The following is a 19612-nucleotide window of genomic DNA, read 5'->3' on the forward strand; positions in this document are numbered from 1 at the left end:
TCGCTCTCAGAAAGAAAGAAAGAAAGAAAGAAAGAAAGAAAGAAAGAAAGAAGAGAGAGAGAGAGAGAGAGAGAGAGAGAGGGAGGGAGGGAGGGAGGGAGGAAGGGAAGAAGGAAGGGAGGAAGGGAACCAGGATAATTTAAGGAAAAAGCAATTTCCAAGCAAACATTCCACCAACAGGCCCTCTTACTGCCTTCTACAGAGCCACCCAGGCCTAGAGGATAAAAGCTGATCTTGTTCCCTTTGGTCCATTTAGGGACAGAGAGAAGCAGAGCTAAGTGTCAAAATGCTTCCTGTTCTGATGAGAGATGGCCAGGCTTGCTGTAGAAGGGCTAGAGACCATACCCTGTAGATGTAGGGAAGAGGGCAAAAAAATGCTTCCGGCTCTCACCATCTCTCCTTGCTTACCGTAAAAGCCCTTCACCCACAGAACCCAACAATGAATTCCAAACCGTGACCTCTGTTAGCGACTCGCCATTCCCATGAAACACAACTTTCCCTCCACGGCTGACATTCCAACAAAAGCTATTTCCTTTTTCAGGGCAGTGACGTTGTAAGCACAGGAGCCCTAAGTCATTCTTTCCATTTTCTCTCTATGTAAGTATATTTGAAAACTAGAACAGTTGGGTTCCAAAATAGGCAGATTCCACCACATTTATGTACCCCAGTTGAGAATTTGGTCATACTCCGCCTACAGAATGAAGTTCATCCTTTTAAATCTAGTCAAGTGGTCTCTGGGCCATGTAGCCTTATTAAGTGAAAAATCAGTGTAGTTATTAAAGGAAAAAACAACAAGAAAAAAGAATAATCCTTATAGGAAAATATGACATTGGGTACAACTATTTATGATAGAATTTGCCACAGGCAAACAATATCTTATAACTCCGACCTTAAAACTAAGAATGCATTTGCAAATTTTCACATCAATATTTACATGAAAATTTACTGGTAAGACATGACACTGGGCACAATGCCCTATTTTGAGAAAAATTTTCTACTAAAGATAACATTGATTTCACTTTAAAGCTTAATACTATAAATTTTTTAAAAAATAATTTCCAACTTTCTGCCAAATCAGTATGACTAAGAAGCTAAGTTTCCTGAGACTTGAACTTAAGCAGTATAACTTTTAATAATAGCATTCAGCATTGGAATAACCAGGAAAAATGCTAAGGCAGCCGAGAAGAATTACTTTCATAGCTAAAAGTGCCTCAGTTTATGCAAGAATAGCAAAGTAGGGGATCCCTGGGTGGCTCAGTGGTTTGGCACCTGCCTTCGGCCCAGGGCATAATCCTAGAGACCCAGGGTCGAGTCTCACATCAGGCTCCTGGCATGGAGCCTGCTTCTCCCTCTGCCTGTGTCTCTGCCTCTCTTTCTTTCTCTCTGTTTTTCATGAATAAATAAATAAAATCTTAAAAAAAAAAAAAAAGGAATAGCAAAGTAGTAGCAGAGGAAACACAATCTATGAAAGGAACTCCATTTTCCACCAGCAGCTGGTGTTGCCTTGTTAATACCTACGCAAGACACTAAAACAATAATTTCTGTTGGTGAGAATTACAGTGATAACACACATTACAACAACTGATTCTTTTAATTGTGGAAACTCTTAACTTCTTTCAAAGCATAATATGGATTTTATAAGGCTTCTAATGCCCATATAAGTAATAAGTAACCAACTACAGTGGTCAGAGGACTTGCAACATCTTTCACTGGCAAAATAAATTATTTTCAAAGATATTTTTGGTATATACCTAAAAAATATTTACTACCAAAGATAAATTACAAATATTTTCTGAGCAAAAGAAAAATGCACAAATGTTCTTAGGAGGCCTGTTATGATTGTTTAAAATACTACTACTGTCACACATAAAAAATGAGACATAGGTTTACAGTTATATACGAATTATATAAAGTAACTTGACAGATCCTACCTTTTTTAGGAACCGGACTCCATAGGTAAATACATAAAGGGAAAATGAAAATCTCCACCTGTAGAAGTTTAAAAAAACATTCTATGACAATCAGTTTATATCTTTCACAGCATAGTATTCTAAAACATGTGAGTGAAAAAAGTCTATTGAATTTGCCTCCCCCCCCACCACCACTCCAACCAGGGGTTAAGCTTAATAAGCAATTTCAGTGTTAGCTGAACACATTACACTCATGTGCATGATTTACTGCAAAATCTTAAATATTAATAATTCATAACAAATTTTCTTCCAGTTTCTGTATTTGCCCATTTGTTAATCTTCTCTTTCTCCAACATATAAATTTCCTCTTGTTAATTGCTCATGAAGGGATACAGTTCAACAATATAAAGATACATAAGATTGTTTTGAATTCTTTGTCTAATTCAGATATTAAGTAAACAACTTGACTTATCTGAAGTTCATATTCAGTTTAAAAATAAAAGTCTTGGTATGTTTAAATCAGGTTAAGATTTTTTTCTTCATCTTTCAACAAATACTGATTGACATCTTTGTGGATACTGCTAAAGGAACCCATTTGGAATCTAAATCCTCCATCTGATGTACAGCTGTTAACAACAACCTTACATACCACCGCAAACTATACGTCTAGCTGTTAGTTAGTCTTTCAGGTTTTTAATGAGGAAAAACATTTTTGGTTCTCTTCAATTTTAAATGATTCAACATTTAAGTCTTAAAATATAAGACTTTATGTAGACAGTGATCACGTGATGTTCGGGGGTGGGGCAAAAAGCTGAAGCCCTACTTTTTACCCTATACGAAGATAAACTGTACTTAGATGTAAGACCTAAATTTGAAAGGTGAGGGATCCCTGGGTGGCGCAGCGGTTTGGCACCTGCCTTTGGCCCAGGGCGCGATCCTGGAGACCCGGGATCGAATCCCACATCAGACTCCCGGTGCATGGAGCCTGCTTCTCCCTCTGCCTGTGTCTCTGCCTCTCTCTCTCTGTGACTATCATAAATAAATAAAAATTTAAAAAAATTTAAATTTGAAAGGTGAAACTGTAAAACTAACAGAGGAAACTGTTGGAAGGTATCTTTGCAATTTGGAGATAGCCAAAAACTTCTAAATAGGGCCTTCAAAACTGCTCCTTAGAAGAAAATGAATGCATTTGATATCAAAATTAAAATGGACTTCATAGATAATAGATGAGGAGATGTTTTTTACAATATCAAAAATTATTGGGACAATGGAAAACACTGAATATGAATCTCAAATTAGACTTTAGTGTTATATAAATGTTAAATTTATTGAGTGGAGGGATTGTATTACAGCCCATGTAGGAGAATGTCTTTGTTTTTAGGGGATTTAGAGCGAAATATTCAATGGTAAAGTACCTGAAATTTTAAAAACATACACATAAGACTTTGTATAAATATAAGGACTTTATAATAAATTATATATTATATGTATATATGGTTACTACAAAAAAAACTCTTACCCTAGTACCCAATTCCCAATTTTATTTCTCATATCTTCTGAGTGTGAATAGCTATGCCTTTAAAAGCTGTCTACATTTCACCAAATAGCATTTCTGAGGCTATGTTGTTAGTAGCACTTTACAAGTTATAAACAATCACTAAGGAGAAAGGGACTAGTCAATTTCAATCTGTCAGGAGGCAAACTGCTTTATGTGTTTGCAAGCCAAGTAAAATTTTCAAATAAGGTTAAAAAAAAAAGAGGGGGAAGAGAGGTGATTTTAGGAAATGATTCAAATTGTAGACAAAATATTTTAGAAAAGATGACAGCTTCTGCAGGTAAGAGGAAAAGAATATTGGTAGGGGGCCCCTGAGAGCTGAGTAAGGCTCAACAGCAGACACAAGTGTCCCTCAGTTTCATTTCTGGGCTGACTGACCTTTCAAACATCCTGGAATTCAAACCAGAACTAACATTTAGAGAAGAGCTTTGAACTTTATGGTTGAAAATCTTCGACTCATAATTCATAAAACCTGAAGTCAGGAAGAAACGATAAAAATGGACAGAAGCAATATAATAATTCAACAGAAACTTCCAAATGATATAGAAAGGCCCTCTTCTAAGTAAAAGTTCACTTACAACAGTAAGTCAAGGACTTAATTTTAACCACTTCTCCATTATTGATTTTTTGGTGGTTGTGGATGAGAGTATAAATTCTAGATCAGAAGTAAAAACCAGGAGCAAAATTAAGGCTGTGTGTGTAACTTGTGCAGTCACCATAGGGTCCCATGATTAGTTTTAATGTTTTGCTGTCACTATCTTGAAATTCTTAATAATTGTTGAACAAGGGGCCCTACATTTTATTTTGTGCTGGGCACTGCAAACTATGTAGCTAGTTCTAGTTGGGACATGCAGAACCTCCTAACTTTGAGCATATCCATTATTCCTTGACTCCAGTTTCATCTCTATAATGAGAGAGTGGGTTTATATTACACTCCTTTGATATTATGGCCCAAAGATTTGGTGGCACAAGTAATCTCCACTTTTCTCCAGTTTCTTCCATTCCCCAAAGTATTAAACCAACTTGCTTCATGCATATACAGGTCACTTTTCTGGCCTCTGAAGGCAACTGAATTTGCAACTCTTCGATTAAATGATTTATAACAGCTGTTTCAGCTGTAAAACTCTCCTGTTAGTAAGCAGTGATCAGGCAATTTTTATGTATAATAAAAACTTTATGGAAGTCATTGGAATTCCTATAATCACTTAATATACCTACATTTTATTTCCTCACTAAATTGACCCAGTTTTCATAAGGCCTAGGTTTTAATACAGGACACGGATGCCTCCATCATTTGAATAACAATTTGTGATGAATATTTACGAGACAGAATTTATTTGCACAAAATATCTGTAGGAAGCAAAATTTTCAAGTATACTGCTACATGCATAACTTTTTTTTTATTTGTGTAGTTTTATAGAAGTTACAGTTTTAAATGGTGTCTAGCAAATTTCCTGATGTATATAGTTTCCCCCAACCTTCCACTAAAATATCTATAAAACAAGAGGTAAATAAAGGTACATGCAATCACAAAAAGAAATAATCACCTTCAACTTATTGCAAGAATCACAGAGCAGAAAACAAAGAATAAAATTAGATTCTAGAAACGCAATTCAAGGCAGAGAGAAACAAACTACAAGTCCTGAAGGAAGTAGGAAAATCTTAGCATATCTCCCTTTCTCCGCTTCTACCATCTTGGATACAAATGCAACAATCAGTATCAGTCAGACACCTGCTCTTGGTCACGAATGGGGCTTTTTGAGGCAGAGGAGAGGCCCCTGACCTTAGCAGTTAGTTAAAAGGTGAGGAGGAAGATAGGGAAATATGTAACACCCTGGAGTTTCAGTTGCAGAAAAGCAAATTTAGAGACAAGATGATCTATGGTGGTATGTATTCTGGAGGTTGGAGTTCTTAAGTAATCCATATAGAGAGTATGGAGAACAAGGCATTAGCAATTGCTGGTTTATATGGCCCCAGTGAAAAGGGGCCAGGGCCTGTAAACATCAACTACTATAAGGTCTGAGTTCTAAAAGAGGACTTTTACTAGCAAACAAAAGGATGGGGAGGGGAGGGCGCAGGGCATTCCATGTACCCTCTCTGTGACCAGGCCTGGATGGATATTGCCAAATTCAGGAATGAAAGTAAGAGCTAAATTTCAACACAGGTCTACCAAGAAGTGGTATATAAATATGGAAAGAAAAGAGCATGCTAAAAATTAAAAGGAAGACCTGTCTCCTCAAAACAACTCCCTAGAGGAACCAGATGTTAATTTTTAGAAAAGTATTTGGCATTGTTAATACGATACAAGAAGACATGTCCCTTAAAGACAAAAGTAAGAAAGCCATAAATCAATAAAGGACTACTGGGTATGATAAAAAGAGATTCTAAGAGAAATAAAGAAGCACTACAAAGATGTTAAAAATGGAGTGATAGAATATTACCCACATGGGGGGAGAGAGAAAAATGTAGATGTGTACTATGTAAAATTAAATCATTGATGTACAAGACAAACACCCTCTTATGGCCAGAGAAAAGAACCAATAGATGAAAGACTAGATCTGAAGGACCAGGAAAATCAAGGCTAATTATAGTTGTTTCCAAGAAAACACAAGTGCAGAACTGAAATAGAATAATTAAAGACCGTAAAAAAACAAAATCTGAACTGAAAAAAAGAGAACTCAATTATATTCCAAATAATATCAATTCAAAGCCAAATTCTGACAAAAGCTATGAATCCTAGGGTTAAAAAAAATTCTTCGGGTGCCTGGTGTCTCCAGTCAGTTACGTGTCTGCCTTCAGCTCAGGGTCATGATCTCAGGGTCCTCAGATTGAGCCCCATGTCAAGCTCCCTGCTCAGAGAGGAGTCTGCTTCTCCTTTTCCCTTTGCCTCTCTCCCCCTGCTGTGCTCTCTCTCTCTCTCTTTCTCGAATAAATAAATAAAATCTTTTTAAAAAATTCTTTAGTACCAGGCATAAAAGCAAAAATAAGTCACCATCAAAGAAACAAGTGTCCATTTGGTCATAAATTTCTCCTCTGTATTCCTAACCTACACAAGAAAGGCAAGAGTCAATCAGAGGGGGCCACTGCCAGCCAAACTGCCTTTCATTTGTGAAGGAGTAGGAAAAGCAGTCTCACATATTCAAAGGCTTTGAAAATATATTACTTATTAACCTTTACTAAAAAATTACTTATCTCGTTTCGAACCCGTCAAGATACACATAAAAATTAAGAATTCAAAAAGCCTAATTTTGGAATAAAAGGATTAGGGTTAGTAACATAAATAATTGCCCTAAATTTCATTGCCAGATTAAGTGCTATTGCCCTTCGGGGACAATGTAATTAATATAAAATATTGAACAATAACCAGGGGATAAATCCTTAGATCATACTAATGAAAGCAGGGGATGGAAGCATGAAAGGAAGCATGAAACTTATTCTTACAGAGAAATTTTAAAAGACACTGTTGTTACAGTAATATTAGAAATATAGTTGAACCTTGCCTTAAAAACTTAAAGCCTGGTTGAAGGTGGTTGAAGGTGGTTACCTCTGTGCCTTTTAGGAATGTAGCACTAAACAGGCAGAAAAGGAATTTTGTTAAGTTCCCAAGGCCACAGCCCCAGAACCACCACTCCATTTTAGAGTCTGGAAAGGAGAAAGTAAGTGTCAGCCTGACTGGCAGAACCAAGAAGCTGGATCCTAAGGTGTCAGCAGAGGAGCTCAGAAGCAGCACAGAGCACCAGAAAGACTCCAGGTGAGGAAATGACTGCAAGGCTGCAACCTCTACTGGACACAGAGGCCAAGGGATTAGCTTACCCAAGGCTGAGTCGCTATACTGTTGCTAAGTGGCAAAACCAAGACACCAACCTAGCTCAGCACTGACTCTGAAGCCCCCTTTCAAATCCCACAGAATTCGAGTCCATTTCTTTTGCCTAGAGAAGTCAATATGTTCCATTACATTTGCTTAGACATGGAAACCTTTTATATCCATCAAACCTGAAATTTAGAATGGAAAGCTAGCAAAAACTACCACCCACTGAATCTGGTTTATTGTCCTTATACAACAAGGCTGCTGAAAGGGCTCTTTGTTGAAATCAAGACTAATAAAATGTGCCATAAAAGTACGGAATCAGAGTGTTGACATCTTGTGTCTTGCTGCCAGGTGTCACAAATGGCACCAGGATCCTTATCTCTAAGAGGATGAAGCAGGGAAAACATCCAGAGCAGCCCCCAGAGCTCAACTCAGCATACTGTCCTAGATGGAGCAAGGCAGGCATATGGGGCCATTTTGCTTGCAACAATTATGGAGTACTTCCTCTATTTCACGAGCTGTTCTAAACACTTTACAAACAGGAAGTCATTTAGTGAAACTATTCCAAACAACAAAGTATGTACTATTATCATCATGCCCCCTTCTCCCTTTTTTTTAGATGAGGAAACAAGTACAGAGTGGTTTGCTAAATTGCTGAAGGTCACATAGCTCAGTAAGGGAGAGACTTAACCATTAACCATTAGGCTATGTGCTACCTCTTCCTGAACTGTATACTCCTAAAAACTGAAGACAATGTGTTCAGCTAAAATACTGATTTTAACCAAGGAGACGTTAAGGGACACCACATAATGAGAATAGTCTCTGTCCTGATGAATAGAAATTGGCTGCTTGAAAGTTCGGAGACAGGGAAGGACTGTACTGGTGCTTTTATTCAATACGAGGGCAGCTAAAATAATACAGAGCTTGCCATGTAGGGTCAACGATAATGACCAGGGGGCCAGTCTCCATCTTAGCCATCCTTTCTACCGGCTAAAATACTATTCCTCCCTTAAGGATTTATGTCAAATGCTAGCCAGTCTATGAATCCACCTTTTCTGAATGTTGCAACACTGAAAGCACTGTGAGTCTCTCTCTCTGATGGTGTGCTCTTTACCCGTCTACCTCATCTTTGATTACAGCCACAAACCTCTGACTTGCTCGGGAGTTCCAAGTAGGTAAAACCGAGTCTTAAGTATCTTTGTACTTCTGACAGCAAACATAGTGTCTTGCAAGGAACAGCTCCTAAACTGACGTCAGAATTTTTATTAAAGGTATAGGTACTCCCTTTATTTTACTTTCAAGTTTATTTTAACCAAAATAGCCCATAATCTAATAATGTTATCAACTACTTCTAGGAACTGTGCAAAAATATAAAAAGGAAAGGGGGGGATGACATGCCAAATATTGCTAATGCAATTTTTTAGATGACCAACATAATAGGAATTTGGGATCAAAGACAGCCAGCTCCAGAACAGTGTACATAATGAAAAATATTGTTATTGAGTGCAATACTCGGATACAGAGCAAAAAAAAAAAATCAGCATATAGTTCCTTTAATTATTAAATGGAATTCATTACTTTTGAGACATTTCTCATTTTAGCTGTTCCATCATCTCAACAAACAAGGATTAACTCATGTCTTATCAAATACATGAAGAGAAGTGAGGTTGGGCTTGTATCTTTTCTTCCATAAAATTTAAGATTTAATATAAACCATGCCATTATATCTTGCAAATTATTACAGATAAAGTAAAATTATGAGAAGTGAGAATAGATTTTGAAATAAATAGACTTTATTATGTTGATAATTTAAAATACACAAACCTACCCTTTTACCTCTAAGCACAAAGTAGATTAAATTTTTGTTTCTCTACTAAAAACTCATAGCTGATGACTTTCCTAAGGTACTAACAAAGCTACGGCATAAACATATTCATATTTTATCATTTCCCCAGTCAAGTACAACTGGATTTCTAAAACATTTCAAAGGGGTTTTTGTATTATATCTGACATACTCACTTCCACAAAGTTTTGAAGTGAATTATGGTTTCAAGCTTAATAGCAGAAAGTCTTCCTTACAAAGTAAACAGTATTTCTACTTACAAGATGATCTTTGAGGGTCATCAATTTATTTTTAGAAAACAATATCCAGCATCTCTTGAGCACTTACTTTATGCCTGGTTACCATCATTCAGAGTTTTGTATGCATTACCTCATTTATATTTTATGAGAACCATATGGGGCAGATGCTACTGTCGCTTCCATCTTGCAGATAAGGAGAGGCGACTTAGGTAATTTGCCTAAAAACACAGTTGAGCAAGTGGTGAATTTGGTATTTGCATCCTGGCAGGCTGATTCCAGGGACCATGTTTCTCACTACTAAATACTGCCTCTTTAATACAAAAATAAAACTTATTTTTTATGGCAACTTCTCTCCACAGCTTGCTCTCTTTCACCATATTAACACAAAATCAGTGGAATTACTCTGACACCTGCCCACCTCCATTTCAGCTCCTTTTCTATGCTAAGGCAAGAGGGCACATGAGACTTCCCCGGTTGTCTCTGCCTTTCTCTGCATAATGTAAAGCACATACTCAAAGTGCTATGACTTAGAATCCTAGTTGGGGTTAGTGTTGTGAACGTAATGCTGCTTACCTTAGTGGGAAAACAGCTCACCCAAGGCAAGTGTTTGGTCTTACGGGTCTTACAGAATATCAGTGTATTTCTGTGCACACTAATCAGAGGTAACCATCCCCCATTTTTGTATTTCCTCGAAACTGGGGTTCTTCTTAACTAGGTAGGGGCCCCTAGGAGTCCATCCCCACCCTTGTTCTATAGATGAGAACACTGGGTCCAGAGAATGGTGCCACTCCCCTATACTCTCAGGTAACTTGGTGAAAGAAGACAGGTCTCCTTCATCTATATTTTGTGGCCTTAACGTTAAGACTGGACATGGATGGCCGCACTCTAAGTTTCAGAAAATACTCAACAGACACCAGGTATTACTGCCTATTCTCTGAGGAAGCAGAGTAATGTTCATTAGTGTATAAATATGGAATTTCACGAATTAAACCAACACCTAAATTTTTTACAGACCCACAAATTTCAGAATTCTATTTGTCTGTTTAGGTGACTGGTTGATTGGCTGGATTTAGGGGTTTGTAGAACAAAATAAGGCCCTTGATTAATTGGCATTGATAGGACTGACAAAACCATCAGACATCACTGAATCATGTTAATGATGCAGACACATATTTCTTTCTGGCTCCACAGGCTTTTAGCCAAAGTGCCTCCCTCCAAGAATTAGTTTTTTTACCTACAGGGAGCAGTATCTGGTGAGTGAGGGATAGACCTCAGACTTCGTTAATGACAGGTTTCATCTTAATATATTTTTTTAAGGCTGTAACATATTTTGGTCAGTATTTTCCTTTCAAGCTGTTACTGGGATACTAACTTTATTACCTGCATGTAATAGAGATGTTCATCAACTAGGGGGATTAGAAAACATCTTCTGTATCTCAAAGACTAAAAAAAAGTTGGGATGAAAACTGCCATTTTTTGGAAACTCTGGGATACAATCTAAATTCCCAGAATAGCTTTCAAACTTTCATTAGTACAGGAGTCCAAAAAGAAAACAACAACAACAAAAAAACCCTTGTTAGGAGAAAAAGATGCTACTCATCCCATGGACTGATTGCACAGACTTGAGTTCTAGCCTCAAAGCAAACATTTCCTGAAATTATTGCTACTTCTATCAATAATTTACTCTGTGACTCCAAATGGTTTTCCTCATTTGCTGAAGGCTCAGCTGTTTCTGTTTGAGAAGCAACAGACTTATCAATGCAAAGTCACTGAGGTTGGAAGTAAGTCAAACCTATTCACTTTTCATTCTCAGGTCAAATGAGAACGTAATTTGAGCAGAAGAGTCTTCGCTAAATCACTGATTTAAAAAATAAATTAAGCCCAATGTAAAGTTTAGTAATTTGTAAATAATGCTATATATTTCAAGAATGTGTATATATATATTTATATACATTCATATACATATGCACACATACACATATATGCGCATCATAAAAATAAAGAAGGAAAAAACTCACCAAATTCAGGATAGAGATTATCTCTGGAAAGTGAAGGAGAACAGAAAAGGAGTATACAGGGAGCTTCAGCTGCTTCCGTAATATTTTAATCCTCTAAAACAGGATTAGAGAAGCTGAGTGGGTCCTTGCTATATTAGTTATTAGTTATATTATTAGTTATATTATATTTTAAAATATTTCATTATAAAAAAGATAGTGTGAATAAGAATTAGGCTCACTGAAAACATGAAATGACTCTATCTTTTCCTTCTCCCAAACCTGGAAACCATGAATGACTTGTTCTTTTTTTTTTTTTTTTTTTTTTAATGACTTGTTCTTTACGTCATCACCCCAAGCATCCTTTTCTCAGCATCATAATTAACTGTACTCTTTTCCTGTCATTACATTTGTAGTTTTAGGGCTAAACTGCCATTGGAAATATCATATGCATTTTACATTTAGTTCCAAATCTACTGCGTTCAATTTCTTAGATTTAACTACTTTGATTTGGATATTTTTTCTTATGCTTTATTTCAAGCTCTATTCACAGTTAAATTATATCGATTCTTTCTTCAGTTTTTTTTTTTTTTTTTTAACTGGGGTCCATCCTTTTCCTTGTCAAGCACCTAGCAAGGGAGAATTCGGCATTGCTGGCATCTGTCCCTTCTCAACATCAGTGCCGATCTCCTACAATCTGCACAAAACACATCTGCCAAAAATCAGTGTCTACATATTACACTTCTGTTAGGTCATTCTGCCTATAAAATATCTCTCATTGCCCCTAGAATTCCCTCGAATATAGACTCAACTTATAATTGTGAGCTTAACATCCATTGGCACTCAAATTTGAACGGCCACGATTTGCAGAAATCAGGAAAAGATAAATAAGCATTTTCCAACTAATGCTTGTCTAGGACTAGGATTAAAAAAGGAATAAAACCAAGACTGCTCCGCTGTTGCCAAAAATAAACTCAGTCAATATGACTTTGGAGCATGCACTTGCAAACGTCACACTTCTTCAGTGTGTGGTTGAGGCAAAACAGCCAAATATTTATTATCATCTAGAGTAAAACTAATGTGATTTGTTCCCTGAACATCAAGTGCTTTCATAGTCTCTGTGTGATTTTTTTTTTTTTAAATATGAAAGCAGACAGAAGACAAAGAGCCATTTGTTCAGCACTGATGCTGTGATTGCACGGGAAAGCAGAAAATAGGAACTAATGGTACTTAAGTTTTCGAAATGTACTTTTGAGTTTAAGAAAGGAATGAATCTGACCTTTTCTACCGACCTGTTTAGTGTTAGTTTTCTGCCACAGGCTCCAATACACATCTCATAACTGGATGCTGGACTGAGCAGCACATCTTTCTCATACATATCAGTGGAGCTCTTTGCTGATCCCTAAAGTCTTACCTATGACTCCAGTATAAGATGTCTTTGGTTTAGTCATCTGAAAATGGGGACTAAAATACTTACTTATCAGAGTTCTTAGAATTCAGTGGGAAGGCGGGGGGGGATTAAAAACAGAGAGACCGACAGGAATGGATCCTAGGTCCCTGACTGGGCTCATTCATAATTTATTTGCCCTAAGAGGGCAATAACATGCAAACATTTAAAATATCTTACCTTCTGGATCTTTTTTTTTTTAAAATCTTTTCTTTTCTGCCCATGCCCGCCCCATCTCCCATCCCCCAACTCCTTCAGCCTGTTCACTGCCACATTCTCCTTCTGGACTTTTAAACAGTCTGTGAAGAATATGTAGTTGTACATATAGATACAGGTATTTAGGTATATTTGTACACATAAATTCACACATGTATATTATGTAAATATATGCATGTCTATGTATGTATCACATATGGATGAATAAAAGTTAAATCCATGAATGTCAAGGATCTTCCAATCAGAAACAAAGACAGATAGGTAAACTTCTGACCTACTGTCTTCTACTTGGGAGAAAGATGTTCTTGCTCCTTCCTCTTTTTTAGAGAAAAAGACATAATCAGATTAACAATCTGTAATCACTGAGGTTTTTCCCAAAAGAGTCAGTCAACCCACACTCCTACATAGAAGAATAAGCCATTTCACAAAATTGAGCCCAGTTAACACATACAGCGACATTCTTGGCTAACTGGTTGGCACCATGTGAGTTGCGTGCTGATTGAAAGAGTAATGAGTGGGCCACACATCAGCTATATTCACACGGCAGCACCTCATGTTTTAAATAACTAGGACCCTCTTTTCACTGTGAGCATGGGGATGTGGTGAGAGTGAGCTGCCCACTTTCAAGCAGCAACATAATCTCTCGTACTGGCTAGCAGTACACAGCATCCCACACTAGCTGCACAGCTCTGCGAGACAATGGGATAAGCCTGAGATTGCAGCTCAGGAGACATGGTAATCACACCCCAATCCCTACGGGGTGATCTTGGATAAGGTTAAGTCTCTCTTCTGGGGAAGCAGAGAGACCTTTAAGATCTCTTTGACTTCTTAAGCTTTGAGTCTAGGTCTACTATTGTGATCCTACAACCTTTGACAAATGGGCCTCTGTTTTGCCTGAACCACCGCTGCTCTGCTCTTTCACTCTCTATTCTCACTTTGCTGCCTCCCCTGCCTCCTGCACAGACTGCTTGTGCTCCTCTCTGACATCAGTGACACCCTGGCTTCCATCCCCAAACTCTTTTTAACTCCATACTCTCCCTGGAGCTGAACCCACCCACTCTCCATCTGCTGTGCAAGCATTGCATCGAACCAGCTTCATAACCCTGGACCCCCAAAAGGCAGAATGCTCAACCAACACAGGCACTATGGACTCAACCCTCAACATCAAACATGGGTTCTCTTTCTTCCAGAAATCCAATCTGTTTCTGGCCTTCCATCTCTGTCAAGGACAGAGATGCTCCTCTCAGCTTCCTATCCTTAATGCCTCCTCCTCTTTCAACCACTGTGTCCCATCGGTCATCAAATCTCAAAGGTCTAACTATGCCCCCCACAAGTGCCTGCCCCAGTCCAGCGCATCTAGTTTTCTTTCTCTCATGGTGGATTAGACTTCACTAAACTCCACAGACAGACATTGAAGCCAAGGTGTCAACTGATTGATTTAATCATGAGAAAGAGAATAGTCACACCATCTAGAATATTTCTTTTGGCATGAATGATAGTTTCTCTTCCTACAGGCAAATCTATGCAGAAATCTAGAGTACAATCAGCAGACTGATTACAAAACACAGAAACAAAACAAGAAAAGTTGGTGATCTTAAAATGGCTTAAGGCACTGTCACCAAAAGCAAGTCTTTCCAGAAGCCAACACTCTTTTCCCCCAGTGCTTTAATATATCCAGCCAACCTGGATCTCAGAATGTCCTCTACAACTGGGAAATTATAAGCCTCTGGGCCCCTACCCTTTATTTCTTTTTATTTTTTTAAAGATTTTATTTATTAATTCATGAGAGTCACAGAGAGAGAGAGAGAGAGAGAGAGAGGCAGAGACACAGGCAGAGGGAGAACAGGCTCCATGCAGGGAGCCTGATGTGGGACTCAATCCTGGGTCTCCAGGATAAGGCCCTGGGCTGAAGGCAGGTGCTTAAACCACTGAGCCACCCAGGGATACCGCCCCTCCCTACTCTTTCTTTAGCTGAGTGATGCTAATCAAATGTTGCCCTAGCCAAGCCTGGAATCACCTCTTTAGGGTGACCTAACTAAATCTCATTCCTGATCCATCGTGTGAGAACTCTATCTTCTTGTTTATTTTCATCTTAACCCTATTTTTGGAAATAATGAATACATAGTTGTCTCCATGTATTGCCTATAAATATTACATTTCCTGGGTAGCAGGGCTGCCTTTCATCTCATGAATAGCCCATTCACATTTATGCCTCAGTACCTTGTCTCCTACCTTTCTCCTCTCCTGGGACTGCTTTTCCTCTTTATCCAACTCAACTTTTACTGTGATCTTTCTGAAGTTTTCTCTGGTCTCCACCTACTAAGGCAGAAGTGTTTGTCTCCATTATATACTGTTCTAATATTAAAAGAGTATATGTGTGTGTGTGTGTGTGTGTGTGTGTGTATATATATATTCTAGTTATCTTTTAAGTGACCAACAAGCAGATGGATCTTCAGCTCTGAGGGAAAAATCTGTGTCTTAGATCTACCCAGGACCAACACCAGGGAGGTTGTGTTCACATAGCCCGGGTTGGAATTCTGTGTCCATAGTTTCACACAACCTGTGTGGTCTTGGATATGCCCTTTGCCTCTGTCACCTCATCAATAAAACAAGGACAATAATACCTACTTCAAAGGGTGGGGGTGGGGATGAAATGAGGTGATCCCATTTCAACACAGAACACCTGTCCAATAACTCTTAACTATCATTACTAGGTATATATAAGCAGGCATATGACAGGCACTCAATAAATGATTTCTCAGTGAAGTGCTATGATACCTGCAGGGGCCTGTGCCCATGCTAGGCAGACTACTAAACTATAATATGACTCTAGGAGACATTTCATACTACACTTGAAGAAAATATAGGTGTAGAGGAGGCTCTCATTCTACGACAGTGGTTGAGCAGTAGGTCATGTAAATGAGAGACTCTTTGTTGCTTCTTTATCAAATGTATGTGTCAGGATTTGGCTGACTTCTTACTTTTCCCTTGTTTGCAGTTTTAAAGTTATTTAATATTTAATGTTACAAAACCACTTGAGATTGCTACTACACTAAATCTGCACATTGTACAAGCAGCTCTGAAAATGTTAGAGGAGTAAAATTTAGTAGAGCTGGGAAGTGAAAAGTACAGCAGTGAATTTCCATGGCAATGTGGTGTTATAAATAAGATATGATATGGGGAGAAATCGACCACTGAAGACGTACAGATGAACAAAATGAGTTTATGTTTATTCATGGACTTCTAAACTCCACTGCACTCAGATATTTTATAGCCACAGAGAAAATATCTAAACTTCAAGGTCATCATCTGAGACCTTTAAACCTGAAGGCTCTAAACAAGGATCTGCAAGCTCAATCCTGTAGGGACCAGGCAGGTCAAGTAAATAAGGAGAAAGAAGGTCAGGCTTAGCTCTGGGTAGTAGGATGAATGGCTGCTGGTACTCTGGTTCTTGGCAATGTGACAGATGGGGCCAAGGGCTGTGGCAGTTTCAATATCCCATTGAAATAAGAGCCAGTCAAATGTCAAGAAAAAAATGCAAACTCAAGTATTGCCAGGTTTTTCCCATTTTTCAGAGAAATCTGGCAATCTGATATTTCAAATACTTTTTATGAAATCTGTTTTTTTTTTATAAACACTGGCAATTAACTCATTTAAAAATAAAACACCATGCAAGCCAAACAAAATACATCTTGCAAGCTGGATTCCACTTGAGGTCACCAGTTCACATCTGATCTAAGTTTTTTTACTTTTATATGTGGCACAGATAGGTTGGATACGTTATTCCTAAGTATTATTCTCTAAACTATGTGAATACAGTATAATAGAATTCTCTGCTTCCCTGACACATGGAATTCTCATGGGTAAAATTTCATCCCCATTTTCTAGTGACCTAATGACCTATTGCTCAGTTCTTAGAAAATGTCCAGCTAGCAGAAATGCAGAGACATCAAATCTAAGAAATTCTACTCCAATTACGCTAACAAACAGATACCTTTTCATTAAGGAAAATACACTGAAGATTTACTGAACTTCAAGATCTATTACAAGATGCTGGGAATATAAATACAAATAAGTCATGGTCCCTCCTCAAGGCGCTGATGATCTACAAAGCTGTTTCCTGACTGGGCTACAGACGAAAATCTAAGGAAGCATTACCTATTCTGAGGAGTCATTCACATCCTTTGTCCACACTCCTGGTTTGTGACCAGGTAGTAACCTTCATCTCAAGATTACTGTACCCATGTGTCACTAGGGAAACGTGCCTGGAGAACTGAGTCTCTCCATGTCAGATCTGGAATTCTTGTTAAGATGGAGATGGTGTAACACTTTGTCCCTTTTCTGGGTGAGCTGGGGTGAGAGACTGTGGGATAGAGATGCAGCACGGGACCAATAGAATACAAATCTAAGAGAAAGTCCCATTGGGTTCACTAGTATCCCCAATGTAACATGGAGGAGGGAGAAATGCACAGGGCATTATTTGGCTACAACACAAGAGGAAAGGGGGCAGCCATTCAGAGTCTGGAGGTCCCTGTGCCATTTTAGTGGAATAGTAGAGGAAAAGCTCACGGGAATGGAAGCTCAGCATGGCAGGGCCCATGCTGGAAACTTTTTGAAATGAACAGGACTTGGAGCTAAAGTATTCTTGACATAACCAACATTTATCAGAAAGAACTATAGTATTATTCTCTTTCCTTTTCAAATAAAAAATGCTAGTAAAGGTATATTGATGTTCACACTTTGAAAAACAAGGAATAATTATGACAAAAATATCAGATGGTCAAAGTTTTAATCATAAACATTTTTTGAGTTTGAAAATGTATAAAGAAAGAAGAAAGGCATGGGGCATGGGCCATTGGAGGTGTGAGAGGTGAGATTGGTAGGAAATGTACACCTAGTTATTATAGCAAATCAATCACTCCAAGCATCCCAGCATCTCATAAATGATGGCATGTATTAATGAGAAAACAACTCAAATTACAAAAATAGAATATATTTACAGGTTTTCTAGAACACTGACACTGTGTAATTCAAGGCAGAGATTTACAATCATATGGCAAATTGATTCTCAAGTGGTTCCTTGTAATCAAATGTACATATTTGGGATGAAACGGCTAATGTAATAAATAAGACATTCTCTGCTCCACTACATGCTTTAGAGTAACATTATTTCCTGGTGTTATAAACGCTCTTTCATGTAGAACTTCAGGCAGAATGGGGATAGCACCGCCAAGAAAGAGATAGAGAAGCAAGCATGTCTCTGGTGAAAGAATGGCGTGCAAATTTTCTCAGAACCAAATCTAGATACTAGGACTTCTTTCTAGAGGTGTAAATAATTTAAGCCTACAGTGTCCCTAGAGCTGGTCTCTGCCTCCAAGATTTTGCCCATTTATAGCCAGACTGAAGTTCCTAAAAGAACAACTCTCAAGACACTGTTAAGAATAGAGTTTAGCCTTCAAGGCTTTCAGTAATCAAAGCCCACGTTCTGATTCCTGCCTTGCTCTCCACTAGTTCAAGATCTGTGTCTCCTGAAACATCAGATCTGGGCCTACTGCCTTGACTATCCTTTATCATCTGTCCAAAATCAGCCTCCTCTATAAGGCCCAATCTATCACTTCTCTCCAAAACTTTCCCTTTCTTCCCAATCATGCTGTGCTTTCTCCCTCTGCAGAAGATTACAGGATTCTTTTGCCCTGTTAATCACTGCCTCCTTAACATCAAAAACAAGCCAACAAACAACAAAAAATGTCTACTGACCACCTGCTATTCTCCAGCCACCGTTAAGTACAGCAGCATATGTAATTCCACTTTCTCTATCATAGCAACTTTTCCAGACACTTGGTATTTGCTCCATAAACAACTCAGACTGTGGCACAGAACAAACATGGCTTGTGGGACAGGGCACAGCTGGTAAACAGAAGAGCTGGGAACTGAACTCAAGACGTGCCCCATGATGTCTGATGCTGAAGCTTGTTCTTTTTATACAACAGGACTCCGCCGAACATTTAACAATAACAATGATACTAAAAATGACAGCTAACCATACTGGGTGGGTACGCAAAAAAGAAAAACCTCCCAAAGGTGTGACACTATCACAAACCCTACCACCAATTCATTGCAGGGGCTCCACAGGCTCCTACAAACATCAGTTTGGGGAAAATAATTAATATGAGAAAAAATATTGGAACCTAATTTCATGTCATGAATTCACAATTTACACTTCAAGATGCACTGCCCTTCAAATGACACCATTAAGAAAAGACATAAGCCACAGTCTGGGAAAAAATGTTTGTGAGTCAAATATCTGGTAACAAATTTATATCCAGAATACATAAAGAACTCTTAAAACTCAAAAGAAGACAAACCCAATTTAAAAATGGCAAAAGATCTAAACAGCCATTTCACTAAAGAAAACATACGAAAATGTCCAATAAGTTTAAGAAAAGATACACATTATTCATGAGGGAAATAAAAATTTAAACCACAATGAGATACCAGTTAATATTCAGTAGAATGGCTGTAATCAAAGACACTCCCAAGTGTTTTCTAGAACATTAAGATTTGTTGCTGGTAGGAATTGGAAAATGCTGGTAGGAATCG

General features: G+C 38.1%; 1 protein-coding gene across 2 annotated transcripts in view; it reads right to left on the reverse strand.

Annotated features, from left to right (window-relative positions):
• CERS6 (ceramide synthase 6) overlaps nt 1-19612 on the reverse strand; it is a 302264-nt gene that overhangs the window by 130465 nt on the left and 152187 nt on the right. For both annotated transcript variants that reach the window (XM_072810951.1, XM_072810952.1), the window contains exon 4: nt 1932-1989. In XM_072810951.1, the coding sequence (XP_072667052.1) occupies nt 1932-1989 (58 nt within the window). The remainder of the gene's footprint in view (nt 1-1931; nt 1990-19612) is intronic.

Source organism: Canis lupus, chromosome 34 (genome assembly GCF_048164855.1).
Source record: "Canis lupus baileyi chromosome 34, mCanLup2.hap1, whole genome shotgun sequence".
Classification (NCBI taxonomy): domain Eukaryota; kingdom Metazoa; phylum Chordata; class Mammalia; order Carnivora; family Canidae; genus Canis; species Canis lupus.